At 52.9% G+C, this 25,254-nt stretch overlaps 1 protein-coding gene across 5 annotated transcripts in view; it reads left to right on the forward strand.

Annotated features, from left to right (window-relative positions):
• The window catches only part of PLEKHG4 (pleckstrin homology and RhoGEF domain containing G4), a 78,193-nt gene that overhangs the window by 3,155 nt on the left and 49,784 nt on the right, over positions 1-25,254 (forward strand). For 4 of the 5 annotated variants that reach the window (XM_032195393.1, XM_032195395.1, XM_032195396.1 and 1 more), the window contains exons 2-4: positions 9,795-9,992; positions 16,429-18,580; positions 23,617-23,832. In XM_032195393.1, the coding sequence (XP_032051284.1) occupies positions 9,795-9,992; positions 16,429-18,580; positions 23,617-23,832 (2,566 nt within the window). The remainder of the gene's footprint in view (positions 1-9,794; positions 9,993-16,428; positions 18,581-23,616; positions 23,833-25,254) is intronic. The other variant, XM_032195394.1, reaches the window with a different exon arrangement.

Below are 25,254 nucleotides of genomic sequence, written 5' to 3' on the forward strand. Positions count from 1 at the left end.
CGGGATGCCAGCCCCTAGGCACTAGAGCACAGAGCTCCGTGGAGCCCAGTTTGGAAAAGCAGGACCGGGATGGGATGTGTTGCTGACTGAAGTGATAAAAGCAACAAAAAGCAAGGACAGCCTGCGAGGGTGAGCTCCCCGCTCATGCTGGTGGGATGCTGTGGGCTGTGCTTGCACACCACGTGTGATACCTGGCCTGCAGCTCAGGGGACTGAATGGATGTGCCCTTGTTGGCTCTGGTTTGAAGGTTTGGTCCTGCCCAGGTCTCCCTGCCACGTGCAGTGCCCCGTCCCTGGTGGCTAGTTTCGTGTTTCACTTAAGAAAAGAACAAAACACTGGGCAGTTCTTGTGGTGAGTGCTCCTGGCAGCTTTCATGCATATCCCACTTGATTTTTTATTTTTTTTTCATCACTGGACGCCAAGCTGAAACCCTAAGACCAAAGCATCACAAGGTGAATCTAAAAATCTTCCCCCTGCTCAAATTTACCGTGGGTTGGGATGCCCAGGATGCTGCTGGGGCAGCCAGCCACTGACCTGATGGAATTGAATGGCTCAAGGACAAACGGGGAGCAGCTGAGGACTGCTGCACGTGCTCCTCCTGGACGTGTGGCAGAGAAAACCTCGGTGGGACCTTGTGGTCAGCCCCAGCGGGGCGAGGTGCTGCGGGCGGCTTGAAAGCACGGGGAGGAAAAGCCGACGGAGTTCTGGGGCTCTGAGCTAGGTGTCCACCTTGAGCTTCGCAGCCCGTGCGAGGTGTGGCAGCACTTGCAGGAGCCTGAGTGCGAAGGTTTCCTTCGCAGGCTCCTCCAGGAGGATCCCTTCCTTCCCCGGGGGCCGCCTGTCGAACCTCCCAACAAAACGCGAGCGCTGCCGAGCCTCAGACGCGGTTAAAGGATGTGGATTATTTGCTGTCTGTTGTCATCTTTCTGAATACATTTACCTTTTGAACAAGGTCCCTCTCATACGCTCAGGAGGCTGGTATGCAGACCCGTTAATGGATCAAGGGGAAAAATGCCTGTGGATGTATTCTCCTTTGTGTTTGGGCTTATAACCACCCACGTTTTGGCATACATCCCTTCTGTGCACAAAGATGTCTTTTAGAAATCTCTAGTTAAATCTCCACCCTCCTTTGATATGTATGGAAATAATGGGACACGTGAGACTGTTTTCTATTTGGAAAAAAAAAAAAAAGGAGCTATAAAGGGAGTAGCTTAAAAGGCCTGTGTTTACTCCTTTCTAACTCAGGAGTTTAGTAAAAGCAGTGCGCTGAATTTATGACTGATGTACTTAGCTCTCCGGGAGGCGCTCATTTAGGGCTTTATCTGAGTATAGGGGAAATGTTTTCACCCGGGCTTGGCTGCTCGGAGGCAGGAGGGCTTCAGCACACGACCGAGTGCCTGTGTCCTTTCCCCAGCCAGCTCTGAGAGTCTCAGAGGAAATTTATCCACGCTCCTTGTGGTGCCCGGGGCAGAGCTGGCACGGCCACAGCCACCTGCGCTGCCCTCCTGTCCTTCTGGCTGCTCCTTCCTCAAAGCCGAGGGCACCTGAGCTGGTGTCTGGACTGCCAGCTGCCTCCCCACGTTGGGGACGTGTAGGGACGCTTACTGTTTTCTCCCACAAAGAGCCAGCCCCTCCTGGAATCGCTGCCCCGGCGCTTTGGAGCGCTTTCCTTTCCCCCTCGATGCAGCAGGACTTACGTTTCACATGCACATGGTCAGGCAGGCTGTTTAAAGCCAAAATGATCTGTGGCTCATCTGTTAGGGGATGCTGGGGCTGTAGAGTGTTACCTAGCTCCCACGTTGGGTCTGGGAGCTTTTAACTGCAACGTGTTCTTCTCTTGGGGACATCCACCCTCAGTTACGGAGGTTGCAAGAGGTGCAAAACCTGCCCTCGGGAGCCTGTCCCGGGAGCTCGTGCACCTTGCAGGGGAGGGATGGGGTCTGGATGATGGGATCTGGCAGTGGCCTCGTGCTCAGAGCATTTGCGAGGCTGGCAGAGAAGCAATAACCTAAATGGAGACCCTGTGAAGAGCGTTTCTGGCACTCTTCAGCTGTCCTGCTGAAGGATTATCGTTTTCTCTCGGAGCGCAGGAGGCTGCCCGTCTGTCGTGAGATGCTCCCAGATGGGCACCTGAACGCGAGGTGTTGGTTCTGGTCTCGTGCCCCTGCCTGAAAGGTGTCGAAGCGAGCTGACCTGCTTGGCCGAGAGCTTGCTTGGTGGACTTTGTGGCTGGATAACCAAATCTTGCCTTCTGCCTACAGCAGATATCGGGTAGGAGTCGGACACGGTAAGGACACTGCTGCTCAGGTCAGTTTGCCAACTTGATGCCAACCCCTGAAGCCGAGAGCAGAGTGAATAAGATCAGATGAGCGAGCTGAAGCAATTTCTTCAGTTGGGTGGCGCAGAGAACGATTTTTAGAGCGTTTGCGTGATGAGCCCAGTAAGAAAGGGAGCCTGTTGTAAGTCTGTCGTAATGCGCCTTTGTCCTTATGGAGAAGTGGAAATTCTTGGCTCGGTCTGCGATATCCGACAGGATTTAGCAAGCCTTATCCTGCCCTGGTGTCCGAGTCCGTGGTAGGAGCGGGGAGCGAGGCACGTGGTGCTGGGGGAGCCAGAGCTGTCCTGGGGACCTCGAGGACAAACACAGCCACGGCCACCAAGCCCTTGCACTCTTCCAGCGTGAGTCTGTTGCTGGGAAGGGTGTTTGGGGAGCGCCCAAGGCTTCGTATTTTGCTGATTACAGCTTTGGTAATTAATTGCATGGTTAGCTATGCCAATGATATTAGAAAAAGAAAAAAAAAAAATCTGTGCTTAGACAGTTATTTCAGATTAAGGATTTAATCTCTTGATTAAACTAAACCAAAATAAGCTGGTTCCCAGCTGTAGGATGCTGGTGTCTGCGCAGCCCTTCTCACCCACTTGTGGGCTCTTCTTTCAGCTGGAGCACGTCTGTGTGAGGACAGGCCTTTGGTCTGGTCTTTCAGATGCTCTTGAAGCATCTATATCACCCCAATCCATGGCTAATGGAAGGCAGCAGGCCTTTGGGAGCAGGGGCTCTGGATAAGACCTGCCTGTTGCTCCGTTCGCTGCGAGCTTCAGTTCAGGGTGCGAAACATCCCTGCAAGGAAAGGCTGATCTCCGTTTCCCGGTGCTGCTCCTCTCCTCTTTTAAGAGGACCTTCTCGGGTTGTGGGTCTGCCTTTCATCCCCGCTTTGGCCTCCCTAATCTGTTCAGCAGTTGTCAGCAGCTCTCCTGATGTGTTGGGTGTTGCGAGGACAGACGAGAAAGCCGCAGGCCCTGCTCCAGAGAACCTAAAAGAGCTAAAAGGAAGGGTAGAGAGCAGGAACGTGAGCGCAGAGCCCTGGTGGAAGAGGTGCTGGGTGCTGCCTGACCACGTGCGATGCTCTTTGTTTTGGGGAGCAGGGCTGGAGATGGCTGGGAGAGCAGAAACCTCGCCGTGCCAGCAAGGGTCTCCGTGGGTCCGAGTCCCCTTGGGGACAAATGTAAAATCCAAAAGCCTGAGGCTTGCAGGAGGTCGTGCTGTGCTTTCACAGCAACCTGGGATGTCCCCCTGGGTGCAAAGCATCCAGCCCTGGGCTTGGAGGGCTTTGGCCCGGCTCTGGCCCTGCCTTTTCACGCGCTGAGCACGCCCGGACCTCCAGCATGCGCAGAAGCAGGGCCTCGGAGCTGAAAAGCAAATACATCATTTTTCCCCTTTTGTTTAATTAAACGAGAGATCATGAGTTAATCGCTTCCAAGCGCTTGTTTTCCTGCAGCGCCTGGAATGATAATCCCGCGCGCTGCCCAGTAGGAGCTGCTTTGGCTGCCGCGAGAAGGGCCGGGGAACGGGGGGAGGCATCTGGAAACGATTCCTCGCACCACTCCCTGCGAGGCTGCCGGGGCTGCTGGAGGCACAGCTTGCGAGCGAGGCTGGCCTGGGTGAGGCCACAAGTGTTCCGGGTGCTACACTTTTTCTCCCCCCAAAAAAATAAAAAAATAGCCCAAAAAGCAGGTAGAGCCGCCCGTGGTTATCTAGCAGGAAGGCGGTGTGCGTGCCCACCTCTGGAGCCGCAGGGTTGACCAAATTGCGCGTTATTTTAGCCAAAACGTCCCGAGGCAGGCGGGGTGCCGGGGCCAGGCGCCCTCCTCCCAGCCTTCCCCCTCCCCGAGCCTCGCAGCGAGCAGCCGAGGGGGGAGCTGGCACTTGTTCTGGGAAGATTTTTCTCTCTTGAACTCATTGCCGCCGCGATTAGAGCGGCTCAGGAAACGGGGATGGGAGGGTTCTCCTCCCTGCAGGAACAGAGTGGGAAATCTCAAATTTTGTCAGAAAAACAAGCCCTAGCTTTTAGCCAGGGACCTTTTTGATCAGAGAAACGTCTCTCTTTCTCTCTCTCTCTTTTTTTTTTTTCTTCTTCTTTTCAAAGGAAAAGCAGCCTAGCTTCAGGCTCGGTGTCGGAAAGTGGAAAGGGTTCACGGAAGAAAGCCCAGAGGTCTGTTTTTACTGGAAATGAGGTTTCTCACGTCAGCTGAGAGCCGAGCAGCCCCAGCCAAGCGGCGCAGCACGGCAGCCCCGTGCTGGCGGCGGGACGGCTTCAGTGCCTGCCCCGTGCTCCTTTCCCCCAGTCCCCAAAATCTGGCTGGGGGCCACGGGCAGGCACTGCCCTGCGAGCACTCGGAGCTGTGCCTCTTCCCAGTTTTCTATTACTTCTCCTTTCCAGTTCTGGGGTCTGGGAGGGTTGGATCATCTCCTCCCCGCACCTTTGCAGGAGCTGTTGGGTTTCCTAGGATCTGGGTTTTCCTCCCCAGGTTGCTCCTCGCCCTGCCAGGCCAGGTCACTGCTGGGTTTATCCACGGCACGGTGGGATGTTTAATTCCCTCCTGGGCTGCTCAGGTGTTTCTCAGGGCAGAGCTGCATGTCCTTGGGCTAAATTCCTGCTGTGAGACGAGCCCTCAGCACATTGCATGGGCTGCTCCTGCCTGCTAGAAGGGAGCGTCGCCTGCCTGAAGCCTTGGGCTCGTCAAGCAGCGTGGCCTCACCCTGCTGATGGCTTTTAGGAGCCTTCAGACAGCATCTGGGCTGTCAGCGAGGAAGATTTGTGCCTCTTCTTCCTGTTGTCCTTGACCAAGACTCAGCGTTTTGCAGACAGCTGTGCTTGAGCGCGATGCTTCCTTCCAGCCACGGTGGTCGAGTGAATCTCAGGGAGTGCTGCGGCCCTTCCCCGCGCTGGGCTGAGGTCCCAGGCATGTGCCTGGGCTGTAGCCTTGGGGATTTTCTCTCCGCTCCCCGGGCAGGCTGCCTCCTTCTCCAAACCTGCAGGGGGGTCTCCAGCATCCAGCCGTAACCGCTGAGCGGCAGGTCCCAAAGAGGAGTAACTTGAGTCAGAAGGAAATGCAGCATGGCAAGGCTTCCCAATGATCTGAGCAGCTATGTAACACGCTGCCTGCCCACGGAGGCAGGCAGAAATTTAGATGAGTGCACCCAGAAAGGGCCGAGGAGCTCCTTGTTTGCCTCCTGGCAGGCTCCTCGCCCATGCTGCGGCGGCTGCTCGCCCTAGAGGAGGTAGGTGGGTCCCCGGAGCAGGGCTGTGACTGATCCCTGGCTCCTTTTCCTGCTGCCTGCTTCTTTGTCCTGTGCTGGGGCTGCTGCCAGGCCCTCCTTGCCTCCCCTCTGCCCTGCCTCCTGCTCCTCGCTGCGGCTCCAGCTGGGGAACAGGGCACGTAGGGCCGAGCAGAGCTTTGCCACGACCGTCTCCATCCCTCTGTTTGCTTCGCAGCACCCGTGGCTCCTGTTACACCGTGGAGAGGAGGGAAAACCTGTCCCACCCCACTCGTTTCTACCCCTTTGCCACTCGTGAAGCCCTCCTGGGCTCCCCCTGCCCTCCCAGGTGGGACCACGCCGCCTTCTCCTCTCCCTCGCCGCCTGCCAGCCCCGCACCGACAGCCGGCTCCCAGCTGCGGCACGGTGAAAGCTGCTGTGGCCGGACGTGACCTTAACCTGGGCTTTATTTAGCGCTTTGATTTATGGAGGAGTTATTTTAAAAGCCTGTTTCTCTTTTTGGGAGGTGTGGCGAGCGTGTGGTGGCAGCGTGCGGGAGTTCATGGGGCTCCTGTGCTATTTACAAAGAAGTGTTTGAGTCCCAAGACCCATTTTTTTTTTTTTTTTCCTTGGGCAGATGCTCTCTGGCTCGCTTGGAAAGCGCTCCTGTTTGCATTTGTGCCGGGTGGCTGAAAAGGAGCAAGTGTCCCGTTCCCCACCAGGAGGAGGATGTGGCAATGCTGCTGGGGGGCTGCGTTCTCCAGGAGGGCCCCTCCTGGGCTTTGCCAGCTCTCCAGGCGTGGGCAGGAGCGGCAGTGAGCTGGGGCAGCAGTGCCCTCTCCGTGGATCCTTGCTGGGTTTAGCTAGCTTCCCTCCTCTCAGTACCCTGGCCCCATTATTTTGGGTTGCAGAAATTTCTCCTTACACCCGCGGGGTGGTTGCATCCCCTGCGTGACACGAGGGATCACAGAATCACAGAATTTTCTAGGTTGGAAGAGACCTCAAGGTCATCGAGTCCAACCTTCAACCTAACGCTAACAGCCCTCCACTAAACCATATCCGGATGCAGCTCGTGGATCAGCCGGGCTGCAGACTTCAGATTTCTTGCAGTGCTGGATGCTGTCCCCTTCTCCTGCTGGTTCATCCGAGCTCCCCGCGCCTCCAAACCCCAGCTCCTTGGGGTGTGTGGCTGCAGGCCCTGCAGGTGCACCCCAGCGAGGTTGTTCCCACAGCTCCCTCGGCAGCCTCAGAAGCCTGCATCGCCTCTGCATCACCTCTTTGTCCCTTTAAAGCCTGCACAGGGACCACAGCTTCACGGTGCGGCGCAGCTAGAGGGATGTAAAACCTCTTTACAGTGGCTACAGGCTGTGCTTATCCTGTATTTCACCAAAGGAAGGGGTGATATGCGACTTGGTTTATTTTAACCTTATAAAGGATTTTTGATTCGGTGCCAATGTTAATAATTGTCCTGTGCAGGCTTCGCTCAGGCAGCAGGAATGGTGCGAGAACCTGAGAGCAATGCACTGACTCATGTGCAAATATTTTTCCTTCTTTGTTTTATTTGCAACAGCAAACAAAATTCGTTGTGTGTGGGGGGATTATTATCTGAAAGAATTCTGCGAGAGGGATGGGGCAGAAGGCGGCACAGACCTCCCCCCCCCCGCCCCCAGCTGATTTTGGCTGAGATTTTGACTCTGCGTACAGCAGAGGGTCAGGTGGAAATTTTTTTCAGCTCCTACCAGCAGTAACGCTGCTGCGATGCTGCACGAGGCCTCGGCTGGGCTCTTTGGAGCTGGGTGAAGACGAGTTTTATCTGCAGGGGCACAGACGCTTGCTGGGACAGGTCTTTGCCTGGTGCAACAGAGGTTAGCGGGGCTGTGCTCGCCTTCGACTGCCTGTGCTTAGCCTCTGTCATTTCTCAAGAGCACAGGGGAGCAATGACACCAGGCACAGGGCGCTGCACCTCAATATTTAGCAAGGTGAGGTGGATGTCCAGGCGGGAGAGGCTTTGTGTTGGGCTGGGTACCTGTTTCCCTACCTTACGGGCCCCTCCGTGCCTTTTTTTAGCAGGTCCAGGATAACGTGTAAAGGGAACGCTTCAATTTAGGCTGTCTGCACGGAGCATCCCACAGCTCCTACCAGACTGCTTGCCCTTCTTCCATGCTTCCCAAATGCTGGTTTCCCCTCGCACCTTGCGTGGGGATGGTTCTGGACCAGAACTCTGCAGAGAGCAGGCTGCTGACCGTCAGCTCGGGCAGATTCCTCTTGAGCTCCGCGATGTCTCAGGGAAGATTTTCTCTGCAGCCTTATCCCTGCAGTGAAGGAAGTGCCTGGGGACTTCCAGGCTTTCCATTTCAATTAAGAGAATGAAAGTTGGGGTTTTAAATCGCTCTTTTTTTGTGGGTGGAAGGAAGCTTGTTTAAAACAACCTCCTGCTGTTTAGTACTGGGGCTAAACCCTCAGCCCGAGCATTCAACGCTTGTCAGCGTGCACACAGGGCTCCTGCTTTTTGAGTCCTTGGGTTAAGAATATGAAAAATAGTTCCTTCCCCTCTGTTTATCTGGTTACGCTGACCTGGAGGGGGATTGCAGGAGGCGGCTGGTTGCGAACACTTCAGGTGCTTGCTCGCTGCCATTTAGCCTTGCTTGGTGCTGACGTCAGGAGAAGGAGCAGAAAAAAGAATGAAGCGGTGCCACGGGCAGTTTGTGGTTTGCTGTCACCCACGTTCGCCAAGTTTGGGGCAGGGAGGGATTGTGGAGGCATTGCCTGGATGGCCTCATCTCTCCCGTGCCATCCTGCCTGCTGTCCTACGGGAAGGCTTCACAGCCAAGCAGCGAATTCATACGGTGCTTAAAGCACCCAGCCCTCTAAACGAGGAATTTAAGGTTCGTTGAGCTGGGCAGATGGGAAAAATGGGAAGGTTTGTGTGAGGAGCATCCTCTCTGCTGTGGCTGCAGCTCCCTTCAGCTTCCTTGCTCTGGGGCTGCTGCAGTTTCTCAAGCCGGTGCCTGGAGGGATGGAGCCCTTGGAAAGGAAGAAGTGAAATGGTTTCCTTCCTCCTGATCCATCCATCCCACTGTTCCCCGGTGGCAGCACGAGCTGCTGTGGCACTGCTTTGTTTAACTTTCTCTCCAAATCTTGCTGTGGGACTGAGGTATGTTTTCAGGCATGTCCATGCAGCTGTTCCTGTTCTACAGGAGGCTGGAGGCTTCTGGGCCAGAGGCTCGAATGCTTGCGTTGTCTCTAGTGAAAGGAGGTGGATTTATATCAGACGAGAATCTGGCCAGACACCTGAGTAAACTTTCATTTGGTTTTGTAACAAAACTCACTCCCACTGGCTTTAGGTTAGCCAGAGGGGTCTCCTCTACAACAGAGAGGCAGGGAGGGATCTCGATCCTCTCCGCAGATGTGTGCGGGTTGTTTTATTTTTTGGCAAGCTCTCCAGCCTTGCACCCATGCAGCAGAGCAGAATTTGGCCTCTGGCACTGGAATCGGTTCTGACACTGCGGGCAGGCTGTGGCGGGCAGGCTCTCCAGAACAACAGTGGAAGCCGTGAAGCCGTCCCCTCTGATCCCTGAGCAGGAAGGGGGCATCCATGTGCCCACTCGGGCCCTAAAGGCAAACTCGTAGATCCTCTTGCGAGGCACCTCTCGCTGCAGAAAGCTCCTGGAGTGAGCCTTTCATGAGAGTAACTCTTAAAAAAGGAGGAATTACACAGGTGAGTGGTTTTTACTCTGGCATCAGCCTTCAGATCACAGCTCGCTGAGGAGCGTCAGCACAAACGGTGCCCCTGCATCCCTCCTTGGGCTGCGGAGAGCCGTCAGGCCGGGCTGTAACGCACCTGAGCGCCGGCGGCACTTCCAGCCCCGGGTGCCTGAAGCGCGGGGCTGCCGATCCGCGCGCCCCATGAGACTCGCGCTCGCTTGCACGCACTCACGTGCTGCGGTAATGGTTTAATAGCAGCCCCACCCAGCCCAGCCAGAAGGACTTGCTGCGTAAGCAAAAGCAGGGAAATCTCGCCTCTGCGCGCAGCGCTCTGCGAGCGCTTCGCTCACTTTTTGGGAGAGTTTTTTTTTTTTTTATTTATTTTATTTTAATTCCCTTCTGGAATCGCCGGTGCCAAAAGAAACCAGAAGGGACGGCAGCTTGCTTCTTTTGATCCTCTCTGCTCCTGCACTGGGAGGTGGCTGCGCTCCTGGTGTAGGGCTGGCCGGGGCGTACCGCGCCGTGGCACCACTAACGCTTCCTCTCTTGGCAGGACTCGGAGTCGCTGGACGGTTGCATTCAGAGTACGTTATCGGCGCTCTACCCTCCGTTCGAGGCTACCGCAGCCACTGTGCTGTGCCAAGTTTTTGATGTGGTGGAGAAGACGTACCGTGGGGATGGACTGCGCTACCTCATAGACTTCCTGATCCCAGCCAAGCACATCCTGCAGTGCATTCAGCAGGATGCCTGTGTGAGTATATCCCGCTCTCTAAGGCCTGCTAGGGCTTTGCTTCAGAGCCTTCTTTCTGTTTGAGTACTGTAAAACGCCCGGCAAAAAGTGCTTGCATGCATGCGGCAGCCTAGGCGGGAGGAGGGCAAGGCAGACAATTTGGAAAGAGCTGAGAAATTGTTATTGAAAGTTAACCTTGCCAAGATCAGATGTGGAGTGCTGCCCTTGCTTTCCGTAACCTGAAACACTAAATGGGAGGCTTTTGGGAGACTTAGCACAGCCTAAGCCTCCCTGTTTGCTGCGTAGGGCTGAAGCGGGTGGCTTCTGACCCCAGCCGTTCCCTGGCCGTGGGGATGAAGCTGGCAGGAGGACGCTGGCAGGAGGATGCGTGGGGCGAAGTGCTGCCAGTCGGTGTTTTTCCCAGAAGCCTGGCTCCCCTTTGATGGTTGCTGGAACGGTCGCAAGGCTCGGTAGCCCCGAGGAGTCACGTTACGCTTACTGCCAGAGCGAGCCCAAGATTAATGGGCTTTACTGTCGGGAGGCTTAAATGTTAGAAACGATGAGTCAAATGCCTCCATCACAAACTTGGCTCAAAGCTTGCGTGATTAAAAAAGAAAAGAAAAGGGCGGGGGGAACACCACCACCCTACGCCTAGGGTTTGTTCTAGCTTTTTTATGTTTGAGTGTAGAAGGTGGATGTGGCCAGGTTTTTGATAGACCTCCTCATAGCAGGGGACTTTTGGGAGGAGGAAAAATAAGTATGAGCTGAAATCCTCAGATGCTTTATTTATCTGAAAGAGGTGAAGTGCTGAGGAGAACACCCATAGCGTTTGATGGATCCAGGTAACAAAGCACGGGAGCTGGGGTTGGATCGTCCCACGAGCTGTGTGTATGCACATTTTGGTAATGAACTGCGTTCATTAGAACAGGGATTCCTCCCAAGGTGTCTGCACAGCTGCTGTTTTTAATGCCGTGACGCACAGTGTGGCGTTCCCTGTGAGAAACAGGAGGTTTGGGGTTTGTGTTGACTAGTGATTACTGCAGGATGGTTCACAGCTCTCCCCTGCCTGCCCCCCTCACAGGGTCACTGGGCAGGGAGAATGGTGCTGTGCCCCCGTTTTTTGGGGATGGAGGGGTTGGTGGCAGGGCTGGGGCCAGCATTGGGGCTGGGGCTGGAGCCCTCGCCTGCCTCAGGCCATGGCCGCCCTCAGGGGGAAGCCATGTGGGGCTGGGGTGGTGGTGGTGGTGGTAGTGGCGGTGGGCGGGCCTCGGCCTGCCCAACAGCCAATGGGAGGAGAGCTGAGGTCTGCGGCAGCCAATAGGAGAGCGGAGATGCCTTGATGGGCATGGGGTGGTGGGACGGGGGCGGGAGGCCCTGGGGCGGGAGGGCTGAGGCGAGGCTGTGAGGGCGGCGGGGCCTGAGGGGGCCTGGGGCAGGCAAGGTGAGGGCAGGGCTCGGGGGGTGCTGTGGGGCCTCAGGGGGGGCTGTGAGGGCTCAGGGGGGGCTGTGAGGGCTCAGGGGGTGCTGTGGAGGCTCAGGGGCTGTGAGCCCCCTGTCCCTAACTGACGATTTTGTGTTTCAGAGCTGGTGATGCAGGGAGAGTGAGGGGAGCTCGAGGTACCTTGTGCTGCCTTTAGAGCAGGGCCCTTCATATTTCCCTTTATATTTCCCTTTCCCTTTGAGTTTTTATTACTGAAACTTATTTCTTGCGTCTTGCGGGCCTGTTCTCCCCCAAACTCCTCGCTGTCTCAACTCTCAGGGCCGTTTCTTACTACTTGTTCTTTAAAAGTTCTCTCTGCCTTTTCCAGTGTAAACAAAAGCGGCGTTCCCTCCTTAGTTTTCATTCAGCGTGCCCCTGTGAGCTTTGCCTCAGCACACTGAAGGGCAAAAAAATAACTGCTGCCTGAATGGCTGCTGCAGGAAATACTGAGAGACCTGGATCTCTTCCTCAGTGACAAAATGTGAGTGGCTTCGTGAAATATTAGATGTCTTCGTGGGCTTCTGGTGGGCATAACAAACCCAGCAGTGTGTGACCCCAGGGGCTGGGGAAGCGAGGGTGTGCAGGGCAGTGCCAAAGGGCCCGTCCCTGCTTAAAAAACAGGTTTTGTTATGGGTCTTCAGATGACATCCTGGGCTAAAAGGACCTTTGCAACATCTTTGTCTTTGTTTACCAGCTGTTTCCTAAAAAGCAGCATCCTTTTTCCTGTTTTTTTTTTTTTTTTTCCTTTTTCTAAAAGGCAGCATAGAGTCATGCCTTGGCGCTCCTCTGCCCAGCCTGGGTTGGCTCTGGCAGTGGACACGAGACGAGCAAGTACTTGAGCCTCAAAGTGAAATGTTAAAACAACTGAAATAAGCCTCTTTGTGTAATCTCTTTGAAGGTGCTTTTTGGAGCAGGAGCATGAGGATGCGCCACTTCTAAAGCTCTGAGCCTCTGAAACGTTTAGGCAGTGGAAGGACTTACATTCCTGCTTGGGTGTTAATCTAGCTCTTGCTGCAGGTTGGGTGGTAGCTTTGCAGGTTTGTCAGGAAGTTCTGAGAGCTCCGCGTTTTGGGTTTGGTGATTTTACTGCTGAGATTTCTTCCGCTTGTTTGTCAGCAGGCATGCAGGTCATCTTAGCAGTGGGGTTGTCACATTTCTTAATGGGCAAACTGCCCCCAAATAGGTTACTCTGCATCTAGGTTATAACAGAAGTTCTTTGTGTCAGGTAGGTGCAGATGGGATCCAGCTTTATGTTCATGCTGCCAATGAACCTCTCGCTTTTCACGTGTATAAACTATTTGTAATAGTTTGAGAACTGATCTTTTTTTTGTCTGCTTCCCCTCCCCAGATGGCATTAATGTACCCAGTAGGAAACATTCTGATGGCAGAAGGGTTGATGTGGTGCAGTGTGTGAATCTGTAGTCTCTTCTGGAAAACTGCATTTAATTTTTTTTTTTTTTTTTTGCTTAAAACCCTCATGAGCAAAACACTTGGCTTAGGCACTTCTGTGAGAGAGAAGCTTGTTGGCTGAGGTGCTGTGCGAGTCTTGAGCTTGATGGAAAAGTGAGTGAATTATGTACAGCTTGAGAATTTCTGAAGCCAGCAACAACTTCTGGAAGCTGTGTGGTGTTAGAGGAGGTCTTGATTTGCAGAATTCAACCATGCTGTATAAGAAAGGTACTGGTGGAGATACCTGTCTGGGAGATCAGAAGGCATGAGGATGTAGGACTGCAAAGCTCAGCTCCACTTGATTTGGAGGGAAGTGCAGGCAAAATATGTTAAGTTGTAGGGTTTTTATTAAAATCAATTTAATAGGGAAAAGAAAAGGAGGCAGATCTGCTTGGTGTTCAAGGTTAGGATATAAAACTAATATTAAGACGATCCTCCAGACTAAACCAAGTCTTATTTTGGTTTTTATTTTGTAGTAACACAGTACGTGGGTACAGCAATAGGACAGTTGGTTGCACTGAGAGAACAGAGGTAAAGCTGCCATGACTGAAATGTTTCCAGATAGGAGTAAGTTGAAGAAAAAGGACTGGCTGATCTCCCTTGTGGAATATGGAAGAAGTTAGCACATAAAGCTTAGAACAGGGATTTTTATTGAACCTGTTAAGGCAGGGCTAGTTACAAAGCACAGAGAACAAGATGAGCATGCAACAGCAGCAGTCACTGAGTGCTGAAGGAATTAACTGACCCTTTAGAAATCGGATAACATTTTTTCATGTGGTTTGTTCCATGGCAGGTAGTGTTAAGACCAACCTTTTCCATCAAACAGCCTCTGTCTAGAGAGAAAAGTTTGGTTGTTTAATCTCTTCCTTAAAGGATTTATTATGGAGTCATCTGGAAAATTAATTACTGTGTCAAAGGGATGGAGGCTTGTGCAAGCATTGCAAGATGGGCAGCAAGCTGGTGAAAGGAAGGATGCGTGTACTGCAGTGAAAGCTGAGTTGGAGGCAGGAGTCATGAGACGCGTATTACGGCTCATCCATGACCTTGGCATAAAAAGTAAGAGTATGGAGATGACAAATTTATGATGAAACGAGGCTGGGAGAAATGAGCAATAACAGGAGGAGGAGGATAAATGTGTTACACAAGATGAGGTCTGAAACTCAGTGCTGGAGTTTGTATAATGGGAGAGTCAGAGGGCAGGCACGCGCCTCGACAAAACCAGAGACAGAATTCCTGTTGTGATCTGGGGTTCATCAATTTGGGAAGAAAAACCAGCAGGTGACTGGGTTACCGAAGGGGCACGAGGGGAGGATGAGCTTGAGCTGAGCTTTAAGGAGCAAAGTGCTTCTAGCCCAGTTGGGAAGTGTTGCTGCCATTGTACCCGGCGTTTTGCAAGGCTTTGCACAATTAAAAAGTGGAACAAAGAAGTGTTAAAACGGCATCACCAAGGAGGCGCTTCAGGCAGGCCAAAGAGATGATCAAGGGAGATGTGTTAAGGTGATGTGACATTACTTAATAATTTTAAGTGATGAGAATTCATCAGGGGAACAAGCTCCGGGGATGAGGAGGAGGAATTACCAAATCTGAAGAGTTGAGCAGGTGCAGTGAGGATAAGAAACCCGTCTGGCTGAACACAGGAAGTAATTGATGCCATTACCTGTTGTTTTGATGTGTGTGAGGATCCATCCTGGAGGTTCCTTCCAGTTCTGTGGCCTCTTTGCTGTATGGCAAATTATTTGAATTGAAGTATTTTTCTTTAATCTGTCTGGCCTGCGGAATACAGCATTTTTATAAATAGCTTCCTTTGTCAGGACTTCCATGTGACCCTGTAAGAAGAACAAGATAAAATGTCTGAAGTCAGTGCTGCCAATACTAACATGGATGGGTTTCTAGGTGTCAGCTTTCTAATTTAAGGATCACATCCCGTACAGGGGAGTCCTTTCTAAAACCTTGTCATGTCAGAGAAGGATGAAATTAATCATGGAACTGAAAATGAATGATTGCTTATGTCATGGCTTGATTTAAGCGCTACTTTACCCCAATGGAATCAAGTTCAAAGCAGTAATTTTATTTTTTGAAGTTGTGATAAAGCTGTAAATAATCGAGTCAAGTCAGTTCAGCCATGAAACTGCAGTTCTTTTACTCAGTTGGGAATTGTCTGACGTGTGTCTTGCTTGATGCTCAGACACCTTACTTTTATTTAAAATTAAAAAAAAAAAATGTGGTAGGGCATAGGCTGCCCTGAGTGCTGCTCTGCTTGGGAACGAGGAAGGATTTCTAGAAAGCTGAAAGAGTAATAGCACTGGGCCCGTGTTTAAGAGTAAATGGGACGTTGGCCAACCTGTTGTGGGTCTAGGGAATTAATGGAATGCCTATAACAGGACTTCTAAATGTAAAGGTAGAGGAAATGCTAACAAGAAACATCCAAAACACGACTATAAATTAAAAAGCATAACCGGGCAGGTATGTGCCTAGCAGCCACCTGCAGAGATTGCCTCTTAGCTCTTTGGTAACAAAAATATTGAATTGCTAACCTGAACCAAAATAGTGATTGATTTTAAAATCTGAAGATGATTCAGTTTCTGGTAGGAGTTCTTACAAGTGAAGAACATCGCTGACATGAAGCAGTACCTGGATGACGAGGAGGGCAGGTGCAAAACGGGTGTTAAGTGGACGGGTAGGAGGAACACACAACACAGCTGAGAGTCCTGGGGTCAGCAACCCCGCCGGGAAGCAGCAGGTGCAGGGCTGCACGGCTCAGTTTTGCAAAATAACCACATCAAGGATTATCGGGTAGGATGAAGGAAATTGCTCTTTGTATGGGAACTGATCTGCGTGTGAAGGCTGCTGGTGGTGAACTGGACACAATTCCAGCTGCCCTCCTTGTCATCCCGGTCTGCTTTCCTCATTTGCTGCCTCCTTTCTCCTGCTTTCTCTTTCCATGCCTGGGGGGTTGCAGCTTGGTTTCCAGCGTACCCAGTGCCACCTGGAGCTCGCTGTGGATGCGCTGGGAGCGGTGCAGGCTGCTCGCCCACCTGCTCTGGGAAGGCTGCGGATGGCTTTCAGTTGAGGACGTTGGTTTTTGAATTTGCTGCTGTCAGCCTGCCTTTCGCTAACAGCACGTGGTTAGGGGTGCTCTGTGGTCTGATTCCTCGCTTTCTGAGTGTATCCAGCTCTTAATGAGGCAGAAATGAGGTAGAGAAGGGGTTTTGTGGGCTGGAGCACCGGGAGGGGAGAACTCCTGACCTCTCTGCCTTGGGGTTCTCTGTACTGTAAAATAGGGTTGGCGCTGCTGGCAGGTGGTTGGTCCTTATTCAGCTTCTGGTTTGTCTTGGTAGCTTCTCTTGTTTCTGTTCTTTAAGAAAACCTTACCAAGGAAAACTTGTGTACGCTAATCGCCAAAGACCCTAAATTCAGCTATGCTATTGCTATAGCAGGGCTGTACAAGAGAAACGTGAGCTCTCCTGTCCAAAAGCCTGAGCTGAGACCTGTTCCTGATGCTGACAACTCTTTCTCGTTTCCCCCTAGGTTCAGTACTGTGGCTTGCTGTTTCGCCACGAGGGCTGGCCCCTGTGCATTCACGAGAAGATCGTAGTCCAGCTGGCTTCCATTGACTGGCGAATCCTGAAGCCTGGTGACTTCTACCTGCAGGTGGTTCCCTATCTGAAGAAGTCTCCGCGGATTGTATTGAAATGTTTGGCGAAGGACAAGCATAATGTAGAAGAAGTCGTGATTCCAGAAGTCTCCTATACCTCTATTTTCACTCTGGAATGGTTGAGCACTATCAATGGAGGGCGGATGGGTATAGCACTGGAAAATTGTTTACTAACCACTGACGATAAGATATTTCGTGTTCCCTGGGACGATGTGGTTAATCCTGAATTTATAAACAAACCAAAAGTAATTGAAAATAATTTCATCACTCCAGAAACGGCAGAGGAACCTTCAGCTTTGTGCCTCCCTATGGACCATGCTGCGTGCAGCTCACCAGACCTAGAATCTCAGTGTCTACAGGAACCAAGTCCGAATAGGGACAACCTGGTTAGCAGCCCAGCTCCACAGTTAGGTGAAACTCTTGTCAATGGTGTGTGTACAAATGCTGTGCCTGAAGAGGACTTGAAAAGTGACATTGAAGGGGAGTACGTTGAGCTTGCAGAGGTTTCGCTGCCCTGCTTTGGGCCACAGACAGGCTCTTTAACCCAGTCAGTGCCTTTAAGTTACCTGACTCAGCCCAGGACACGAGTGAATGCATCTAAAGGCAAGCACAGGTTTATTGTCATTCAAGACAGCACCTACTCCAAGAACTTAATTCAGCCGGCACTTATGCAAAAGGAGCGCTGTCAGATGGACGCTCTGAGGACTTCTACAGAAGTTCTCAAAAATGTAACTCCTGTGGAAAGCGACAGGATGATGGCCCATGAGGAACTGTCTCCAGAAGGTCAGCTGCTGTCGGGTAGCCCTGGAAGCATGGGGAACAGCTCTCCTGCGGCTGTGTCTCCTGCCTGTGGTGCAGAAGATTCCTCCCCTGCAGAGCAGGAGACCTGCAGCGAGCACTCCATCGACTGGCGGTACGCGCTGTGCAGCTACAGTGACGTGTGTGCCGGAGATGGTGCCAGCTGCAGAGCACAGATGACTGGTTCTACTGGAAATATGCAAGGGGAAGGCGATGGTCCTAGCAGAAAGCCGGGTGTTGGTGTATTGGAGCAGAGCCCAGAAACAAAGCTAGATGCTGCTGCTGAAGAGGGCATTCAGAAGGGACATGGAGAACCACTGGCAGAGTGTCAAAGTGAGGTGGCACAGATGGATTCCTCTCCTCTATCTGTCCCAGGGCTTTTGGGACCACGCTGCACGCTGAAGGAAGATCCTGGGGTTTCTTGCCAGGGTGTTGGTGAAGGCATCGCACCGGCCCAGGCTGCTGCGTTGCCTCTTGTGCCTGAGAGTGCGGATGTAGGTGTGGGGAGAGGCTCTCCTTCAGGGAACGTGACAGATGCTTGCTGCGGTGATCAGGAAGAGAATACGAGTTCTCCGTTAAATCCTCCAGAACAGATGAACCAAGGAGAAGCAGATGAAGAAGAGCTGGGAAGAAGAGAAGGCTCTGAGGAAGTCAAAGAGATTGAACAAATGCTGGCTGTAAACGAGAATGAGACCAGCCACAGCTACGGCTCTGTCAGAGCTCCTGCGGGTGGGCTCCTGGCAGATGGAAAAGAGCAAGAGGTCTCTGCCTGTCAGCACAAGAAAGGTGAAGAAGCCGTGCTACTCCCAGCTGCTCTGTCAGCAGAGAGTGAGGAGGTGGCAGGGCAGTTGGATACCGGTGACCCTTCGGTGGGTCTTGACGCACAAGCAGAAGGCTCAAGTCAATGCAGAATGCTCCAGTGTGGAGAGAAGCACGAGGAACAGCAAAGACGGGCAGAAAACCAAGGTCATGGAAGTGAAGCGAGCTCTGTGCTGAACCCAGAGTGCGTTGCAGCACAGGACTTGCAGGGAGGGGAGGAGAACCAGGGAAGTTTTTGTGATGGGGAAAAGTCCAAGACTGGAGCCTTAAAAACACTGGAATCCATTACGGAGGAGCTGGAGGTTGGACCATCGTCCTCGGGGCCTGCTGAGGGCAACCCGGAGCCCACCACTCTGCAGTCCCACCACGAGGCAGTTCCTGGAGCATCACCTCCTAAAGGTACAGCAGGTGGGTGTTTGTGTGCCTACCTGGTTGGGAACAGGTAGAAAGCAAAATCCTCACGAGCTACTGCTGACAAATCCTGTGTGCTTGGGGGTAATAGCACAAACTGCAGGGAAGCTGTCATTTTTCATGGCTCCAAGTTAGCTTTGTCCTCAGAGCTCGGTTTAACGTAGTATTTTGTTCAACAGTTATCTGCATATTTGCGTTTTTTTAGAAGAGTTCTGGCGTAAGGGATTTTTAACTTCAGGTAATCTGCTTGCTGGTGACCTCCACCCGTTACATTCATCGTGTGCAAGTTATGGATGCACAATATAGGTGTGTGTGAGAACACACTGGCCGGCTGTGCAGGTCTGTCGTGGTTGAGCAGTGCCTGTAGGAAGGGAGCTGTGGTGCAAGGAAGGAGCAGAGGATGGCCCAGTGAAGTACCACCTACAGGACATGACCTGAGATCAACAAATCTGCACGCTGGCAGCTGGTGTGCAAGAGGCGAACTGCAGAGCTGAGGGATTCCCCACCATCTCCTTCCCTCTCTCCTTTCCCCTCTGGCATGCTTCTGCCACCTTGGTTATCTTTCAAGTAGGAGCTGTTTAACTTGAGTGGGAGAGCTAATATTAATTTTTCAGGTGGGAACACAGAGGCACAGAGAAATTCAGGTCAAACGACAGGTTCAAGCAAGTACCGCTCAGCCTTCTCCATGCCTGGGCTTCCGTGCTGGAGCTGTGGCCATACAGAAGACCTTAAACTGTCGGTCTGGGTCTCTGCCTCTCGCACCGGGCTGCAGGCAGCGCTCAGCCTCCCCGCCACGCTGCTGGCTCTGCCTGGCTGTGCTGAGCCTGGGAGCTGTCGCTGGATAGAGGCGCGGATCGCATCGAGAAGCGCCTGCGTGGCGGGGGCGGCTGGAACGCGCCCTTCCAGTTCAGCAGCTCTCCTCGCCGGGACCCCTGCCTAGGAAAATTACCCGGTTAAACAGCAGAACGAGGATGCTCGGAAGGGTTGGAGGTGTGCAGCTGCACCTCGCCAGGGCATGTCCGACCCTGCGGGGGGATAGCAGCCGCTGCGGCACCCCTCTTGGGCTGCTCGGTTGTTAGCTTGTGCGGTGTCCAAAAGTCCCATTCGATCCAAGGCCTTAGTGGGACCTAACGGGGGAGCCCAAGCCTCCGTTGGTTAATAGGAAGCTTTAGTTTACACCCACGCCAAGGATGGTAATTGTGCAGTTAGGCAGGCCTGCTGTTGCCGAGCATTTCTGATAGTTCTGCAGCCACGAGGGTTTCTGCTCGGTGGGGCGGACGGGTCAGCTCCAAAGTTTCTGGTCGTGAAGAGCGCGTCCGTCTGAGCATCCAAAACCACGAGCAGCAGAACGAGGTCACGCTGCCCACCCGCAGCTCCTGGGGGATGTGTGCCAGTAAATGAGCGTGCTGCGGGATCTGCAACGTGAATGAAGCGTTCTGCGCCAGCCCCACAGCAGGTACGGGGTGAGGGCATCTCTGAGCGAGCTGAAGCTGGCCTGGACTCCGTGCTCGCACAGGACTGGGCCTCAGAAAACCTTGGCGGGGTGGAGGGCAGGCTGCACGCTCCCCCTGTGACTCCCGTGGCTGCTTGTTCTGCGTTCCCATCCCTTCTGCCTAAAATTAGCCAAGTCCAGCTGGTGGATGAGATAATAAGTGTGATGTTCTCGCCGCTCCGCAGGACAAGTCTTGGCTGCTGCTGTTGGATTTCAGCAGTGCCGGACCCCTCCGGGGCACGTGTGGAGCTTGTTTGTAGTGAGACAATTTAAACGTTTCTGGGGATTTGGCTGAAATCAGCGGTGTGCTTGTGGCCTGATTCTGATGGTGTCAAGCTGTGGCACTGCCATGAAAAAGACTTAGCCGAGTCTGCACAACAAAAGAAAAAAATACTAAATTATTAGAAAGTCCCCAAACAACTGCGTAGGGCATAGGGCAGCTGAAGTACCCGTTAGCACTGGGAGTATTTCTTCTTACAGTCCCAGCTACAGTGTTTAAGTTTAATCTATTCAATTACGTTAGATTACTTTGAGATCCAAACGAGTTATTCATCTCCCTTTATCTAGCCCCTTTAAACCCTCACAGACATCATAATAAGATAATTCAGAGATAAAATTACAAAGTGAAGCAAACGTCCCGGGCTCGGTCCTACAAAAACGCTTTCCTCTCGCAGGCGCTCAGTCCGTGGGCGCGTTGGGTCCTCGGTCACCAGCTCGTGTCGGGGTCCTTTTGCTGCTGTGACTGCAGACGGTGCTTATCTCGCCCTATAAATAACAACCAAGCCAGTTCCTAAATGCTGCTGGCCCCGTTCGGATCCCAGCTCACACCTCGGCGGGCGGCCGCAGGGTTTGTTCTCTGGGGGGTCTTTGTCAGCTCGCGCGTTAAAGCAGGCGCTGGTGATTGTATCAGGAAAACGCTTCCAGAACTGGGGCATCCGACTTTGCTGTGTCTGCAGATTTCTCCTGATCCCTCAACTCTCTCCCCTTCCTCCCACTCCCGTTCACAACCTGAGCTTATTTTCTGCACAAACGTGGCCTGGCTTAGAAAGCTTTTGAGGCAAACGTGGCCCATTTTGAGTCGGTGGCTTAAACTTTACGCTGGTTCCATATGCAGAATATCTGACTGCTTCTTTGCCCTAAAGACTGACTAAATGGAAGCAAATTTTCAACCTTTGCAGCTCAGGAAAAGAAATCCTATATTTAGGGGTGGAAAATAACTTGATCGTCAAGAAATCAGCTGAGAAGTCAGGCTGGGGCATACTCGGCAGCACCTGCTGGGGCGTTCCAGCCCCGCTCCGTGTTGCTACGTGGTGTTAGCATAGATGAGATGGGTGCCGGGGCAGTTTGCAGGAAAAATGCTAATGTCTCTTTGAAATGCACGCAAGCAAATCATCCTCTACTGCTTCCTTAACCTCGGGGAAAGGTGGAACCTGCAAACACGGCAAATTCAGACGGCCCAGTTCTCCATTTGCTTTTTGATGTAATCCTCCGCATTCGACAATTTCCGCTTCAGCAAGTGCCTCCGCCCCGGATCGCAGGGAGCGCGCTGAGCTCGGGCCTGCTCTGGGACAGGTGGGGTCTGCAGCTCCCCCTGCGCCCCGGGGCCATCTCTGGTGGGCTGAACAAAAGCCCTCTGGGTTCGGGGAGCTGCTGCTCGCTTTTGAGGGAGAGCTCTGAGGCAGGGCTGCCCCATGAAGTTGTCTTTCTCTTGCTTGGTGTGGTTCCTTCAATGCAGCCGTGCTCCCTTTCTTGTCTTCAAGTGTCACCCGCTGGTTCTCTTCGCAGGCTTTCTGCATTTGGTGCAAATTCCTTAGCTGCCAGCGGCCTGTGAGCTTGCTGGTGGGCCCTACGGCTCCCTGAGATGTTCTCCCCCGCTCAGCCGGCCCTTAACATGAAACATTTGGGGTGTGATTTATTTGCCTTGGTGCTACCCCAGCCACGGGGGATCTGCGCCCCTTGGAAACACCCCCAAAGGAAGATCTGGAAGCGTTGTCCAAAGCCAGTGAGCCCTTGTATTACAGGAAAACTGAGGCTGAGGAGGTGTCAGGAGCAGAACTGAGCCCCGATGTGTCCCGGAGCGGCGCAGAGGCCTGGAGCCATCAGCACAGCTTATGTGGCCAAACACAGCAGGCGCCAGGCTGGGTCCTGGGGTGCTCCCTGAGATTACCAGGGCTCTGCAGCGAGCCCTTGTGGCTCTGGAGCACAGCCCTGGAGCCCCTTCTGGCTTCCCCCCCACGCTCAGTATTTTTACTCAGCAAGCCGCGCTGCTTGGGGCACTTCTCTTACCCACTTGGGCAATTTTGGAAGCAGTTGGGGCTGAGCCTCAACCTGTAAATCTCCTCCGCTGCTAAAACTTGTATTGAAAGCCACTTCAAGGACTGCTTTGTTCCTCGTCCTGCTCTTTAATGAAGTATTGGAATCTGTTGGTAAATAAACTGAGTCAAGTGTCAGCATTGTTGATGCAGCAGGATGGTTTGAGCCAATTTCACGTAGCAATTAAGCCGTGTGACTTCATAGCGAGCACATAAATACGCCACTCTTTCATTTCCATAAGGAGAGGGGGGGTTTTGTTGGGAGATATCAAAGTGCCATGGGTTGCAGTGAAATGTAGCCTTTTGTCTCCAGGGAATCCCTCTGCCAAACAGTAGGACAGCCTGGCTGTGGACCTCGGATCCCAAAGACATGTTGCTGGTGTTTAATTCTTAGCTTGCTGGGAAATGGGGAATAATGCTTCTTCCATAGTAGGTAGACTTCTCTCCATCTGCCTTTCCATGAAAATTGAAACCCAAAATGAGGGGAAAGCTGGCGTTACTTTGTGCGCAGTAATTAAGATTAAGCTCGGAATCAGATGAAAGTGATCAGTTGTTTTCCGAGCTGAAGTGTTGGGGATAGGAAGCGTTTTCTCCAGTCCCCGAACTGAGCTGATGGGGCCACTCGTTCCCTTCTTCAGGGCTTAAAATAGGTTTTTGCCTTTCACATTATCTGTTAATTAAAAAACCCTGGGAGAGCCGAACGAGGTCTCTTGGCTGGCTAATTCCCAGCTGATTTGTCAGCCTTGGGTTGGCTTTGCCTTTTCAAGAAGCAATCTGCAAGCAGTGTCGGGGGAGTCACTCTGCTCTGGTGGAGCAGCTCTCCCTGGCAGGAGCTGGCTTATCGCCTCGGTGTGCTCGAGCTGCTGGAGCCCAGCCAGGGGCTCGCACTGCTCCAGACTTCGGGGCTGCCAGCAGACACGTACGGCTCGGTACGGTACCTTTAGAAGCAGGTTTGAGTACAAGAATCTTGATCTGAAGTGAGGTTTTATAACTTGCAAACTTGGTGATAAACTGCTCCTTTTTTTTTTTTTTTTTTCCTTGCTGGAATCGCTGGAGCGTTCGTGTTCCAACTGGTTTTGGAGCAGGCGTGCTGCTGGCACGAGGACTGGAGGAGCTGCGGGGCGCTGGGGCTGGGGGGCACGTCCCTCCCTCCCTCCCCAGTCGGGGATTTACCTGGGCCCTTTTGGGTGGAGCTGTGCTTGAGCTTCTGCCTGCTGCTTCTCTTCCAGGGATGGTGCTGGAAGGGGCAGAGACGGCAAAAGAAGCGACTGGCACGGCCGCGTCGAAGCCGGCGGGTAAGGTCTGTGCCCCGGAGGAAACCTCAACAGCTGCTGTTCCCCCCAAATCCCCGGCTTCTGGGGCCGCCTGGGGTGGCCGGCCTGCGCCTTCCATAGTCAAGGATGTGAACCCAGAGGTGCTGAGGAGCGGGGTTGCCTGCCTGCCAGGTGAGTAGCCGAGCCACGACGCGTCTGGGCAGCGGGGCTGTGGCAGGGCAGAGCAGCCGTGCCGCGTTTTCAGGGCTGCAGCGCGGTGCCAGTCCCGCTCCTTTCACCCCGAGCCTCTCCAGAAGCAATTTTCTAAAGCTTCTGAATGGGAAGGGCAGGAAGTAGGACTTCCCTCCCATGAAAGTCATGTTAACTTGCTCCAAAGAGTCTTAAAACGTGAACAAAGCATGCGTGAGTCAGACGTGCCGGATCTGCGGGCTCATAGCAAAACGAGGAGAGTGAGGATGCAGCTAATGACGGGCTGGTGGGCCTGACATCAGGCCCGGTCACAACAATAGGAACTTGATTCACTCGGTAGATAATTAAAGAACGAGAGTGTCGAAGATGCTATTTGACAGGGCTCTCGTAAAACCAGTTTTATTTCGGTAATTAGAAGTTGGGTTGATTAAGCGTAGCTGCCAGGGGAGAAGAGATTTCTACAATACGTTTGATTTTGTGACGCACGGCGCTGAAAGGAATATCCCCATGCAGCGTGGATGAGCAACATGTGGGATGAACGATAGCCTAGCTGAATAGCAGATGACAAAACTAGCTATCGAGGGGAGGACTTCCCAGAATTGTTCTGCTGAGATCAGGGGTAGGTCAAACATTATTCACTGCTTGTATCTGATATGGCAGCAGACAGCAAATTGCTGCGGATAAAACTTCTTCTGGATGGGACAAAGATTGGCAGAGCGGTAAACGGAGCCCAGGCTGTTGGACAGAGCAGCCAGGATCGCTGGGAGCACAGGGCCCAAACAAGAAGTCTTTGTGTTTAACTAAACATTAATCTAAACAGAGGAAGTGAGATCTACCTCTCCAGTGAGAAACAACCGTTGGGCAGCATCTGCTTCAGCACCCCTGTGGGTTTGCTTCCTCTTGTCCAGCGTGGTTCAGGGAGAGAGCTGCATTTGGGCAGCTCGGGAGGCATTCGTGACTTGAAAATTGCCCTGAGAGTGGAGGAGAGGCCAGGCAGAGCTGTGGGGGCGCTGGGAAGGAGAGCAGAAAGGCAGCAGAGTGGCACTCTCTCTCGGTGCTGGGGCTGCAAGGCCAATTTTGCCCCAAGATGTGTAAAGAGGAGGGAAGGACCGGTCAGGTTAAGAGGGGTTTTGCCTCTGTCTGCTTGGTGATGCCTCCCAAATAGCTCGGGGTGTTGTGACATCCAGAGGTGGTGCAGCAGAGGGAGGCAGCGCCTTGCTGCAGCTGAAGGGGATGCCCCATGGTGGGAGGCTGGAAGCTTTGTTAATCTCATAAGGGGATTGAGGATCAGGTCAAAAAAACACCTTTTGTGTCAGAAGGAGAAAAGGGAAATAGGGCTTCTCCAGTCTTCTGGGCAACAGTGGGGTGAGAAACCAAGTGCAGGGCAGAGTCACAGCACCTGCA

The sequence above is a fragment of the Aythya fuligula genome, chromosome 12 (assembly GCF_009819795.1).
Source record: "Aythya fuligula isolate bAytFul2 chromosome 12, bAytFul2.pri, whole genome shotgun sequence".
Classification (NCBI taxonomy): Eukaryota; Metazoa; Chordata; class Aves; order Anseriformes; family Anatidae; genus Aythya; species Aythya fuligula.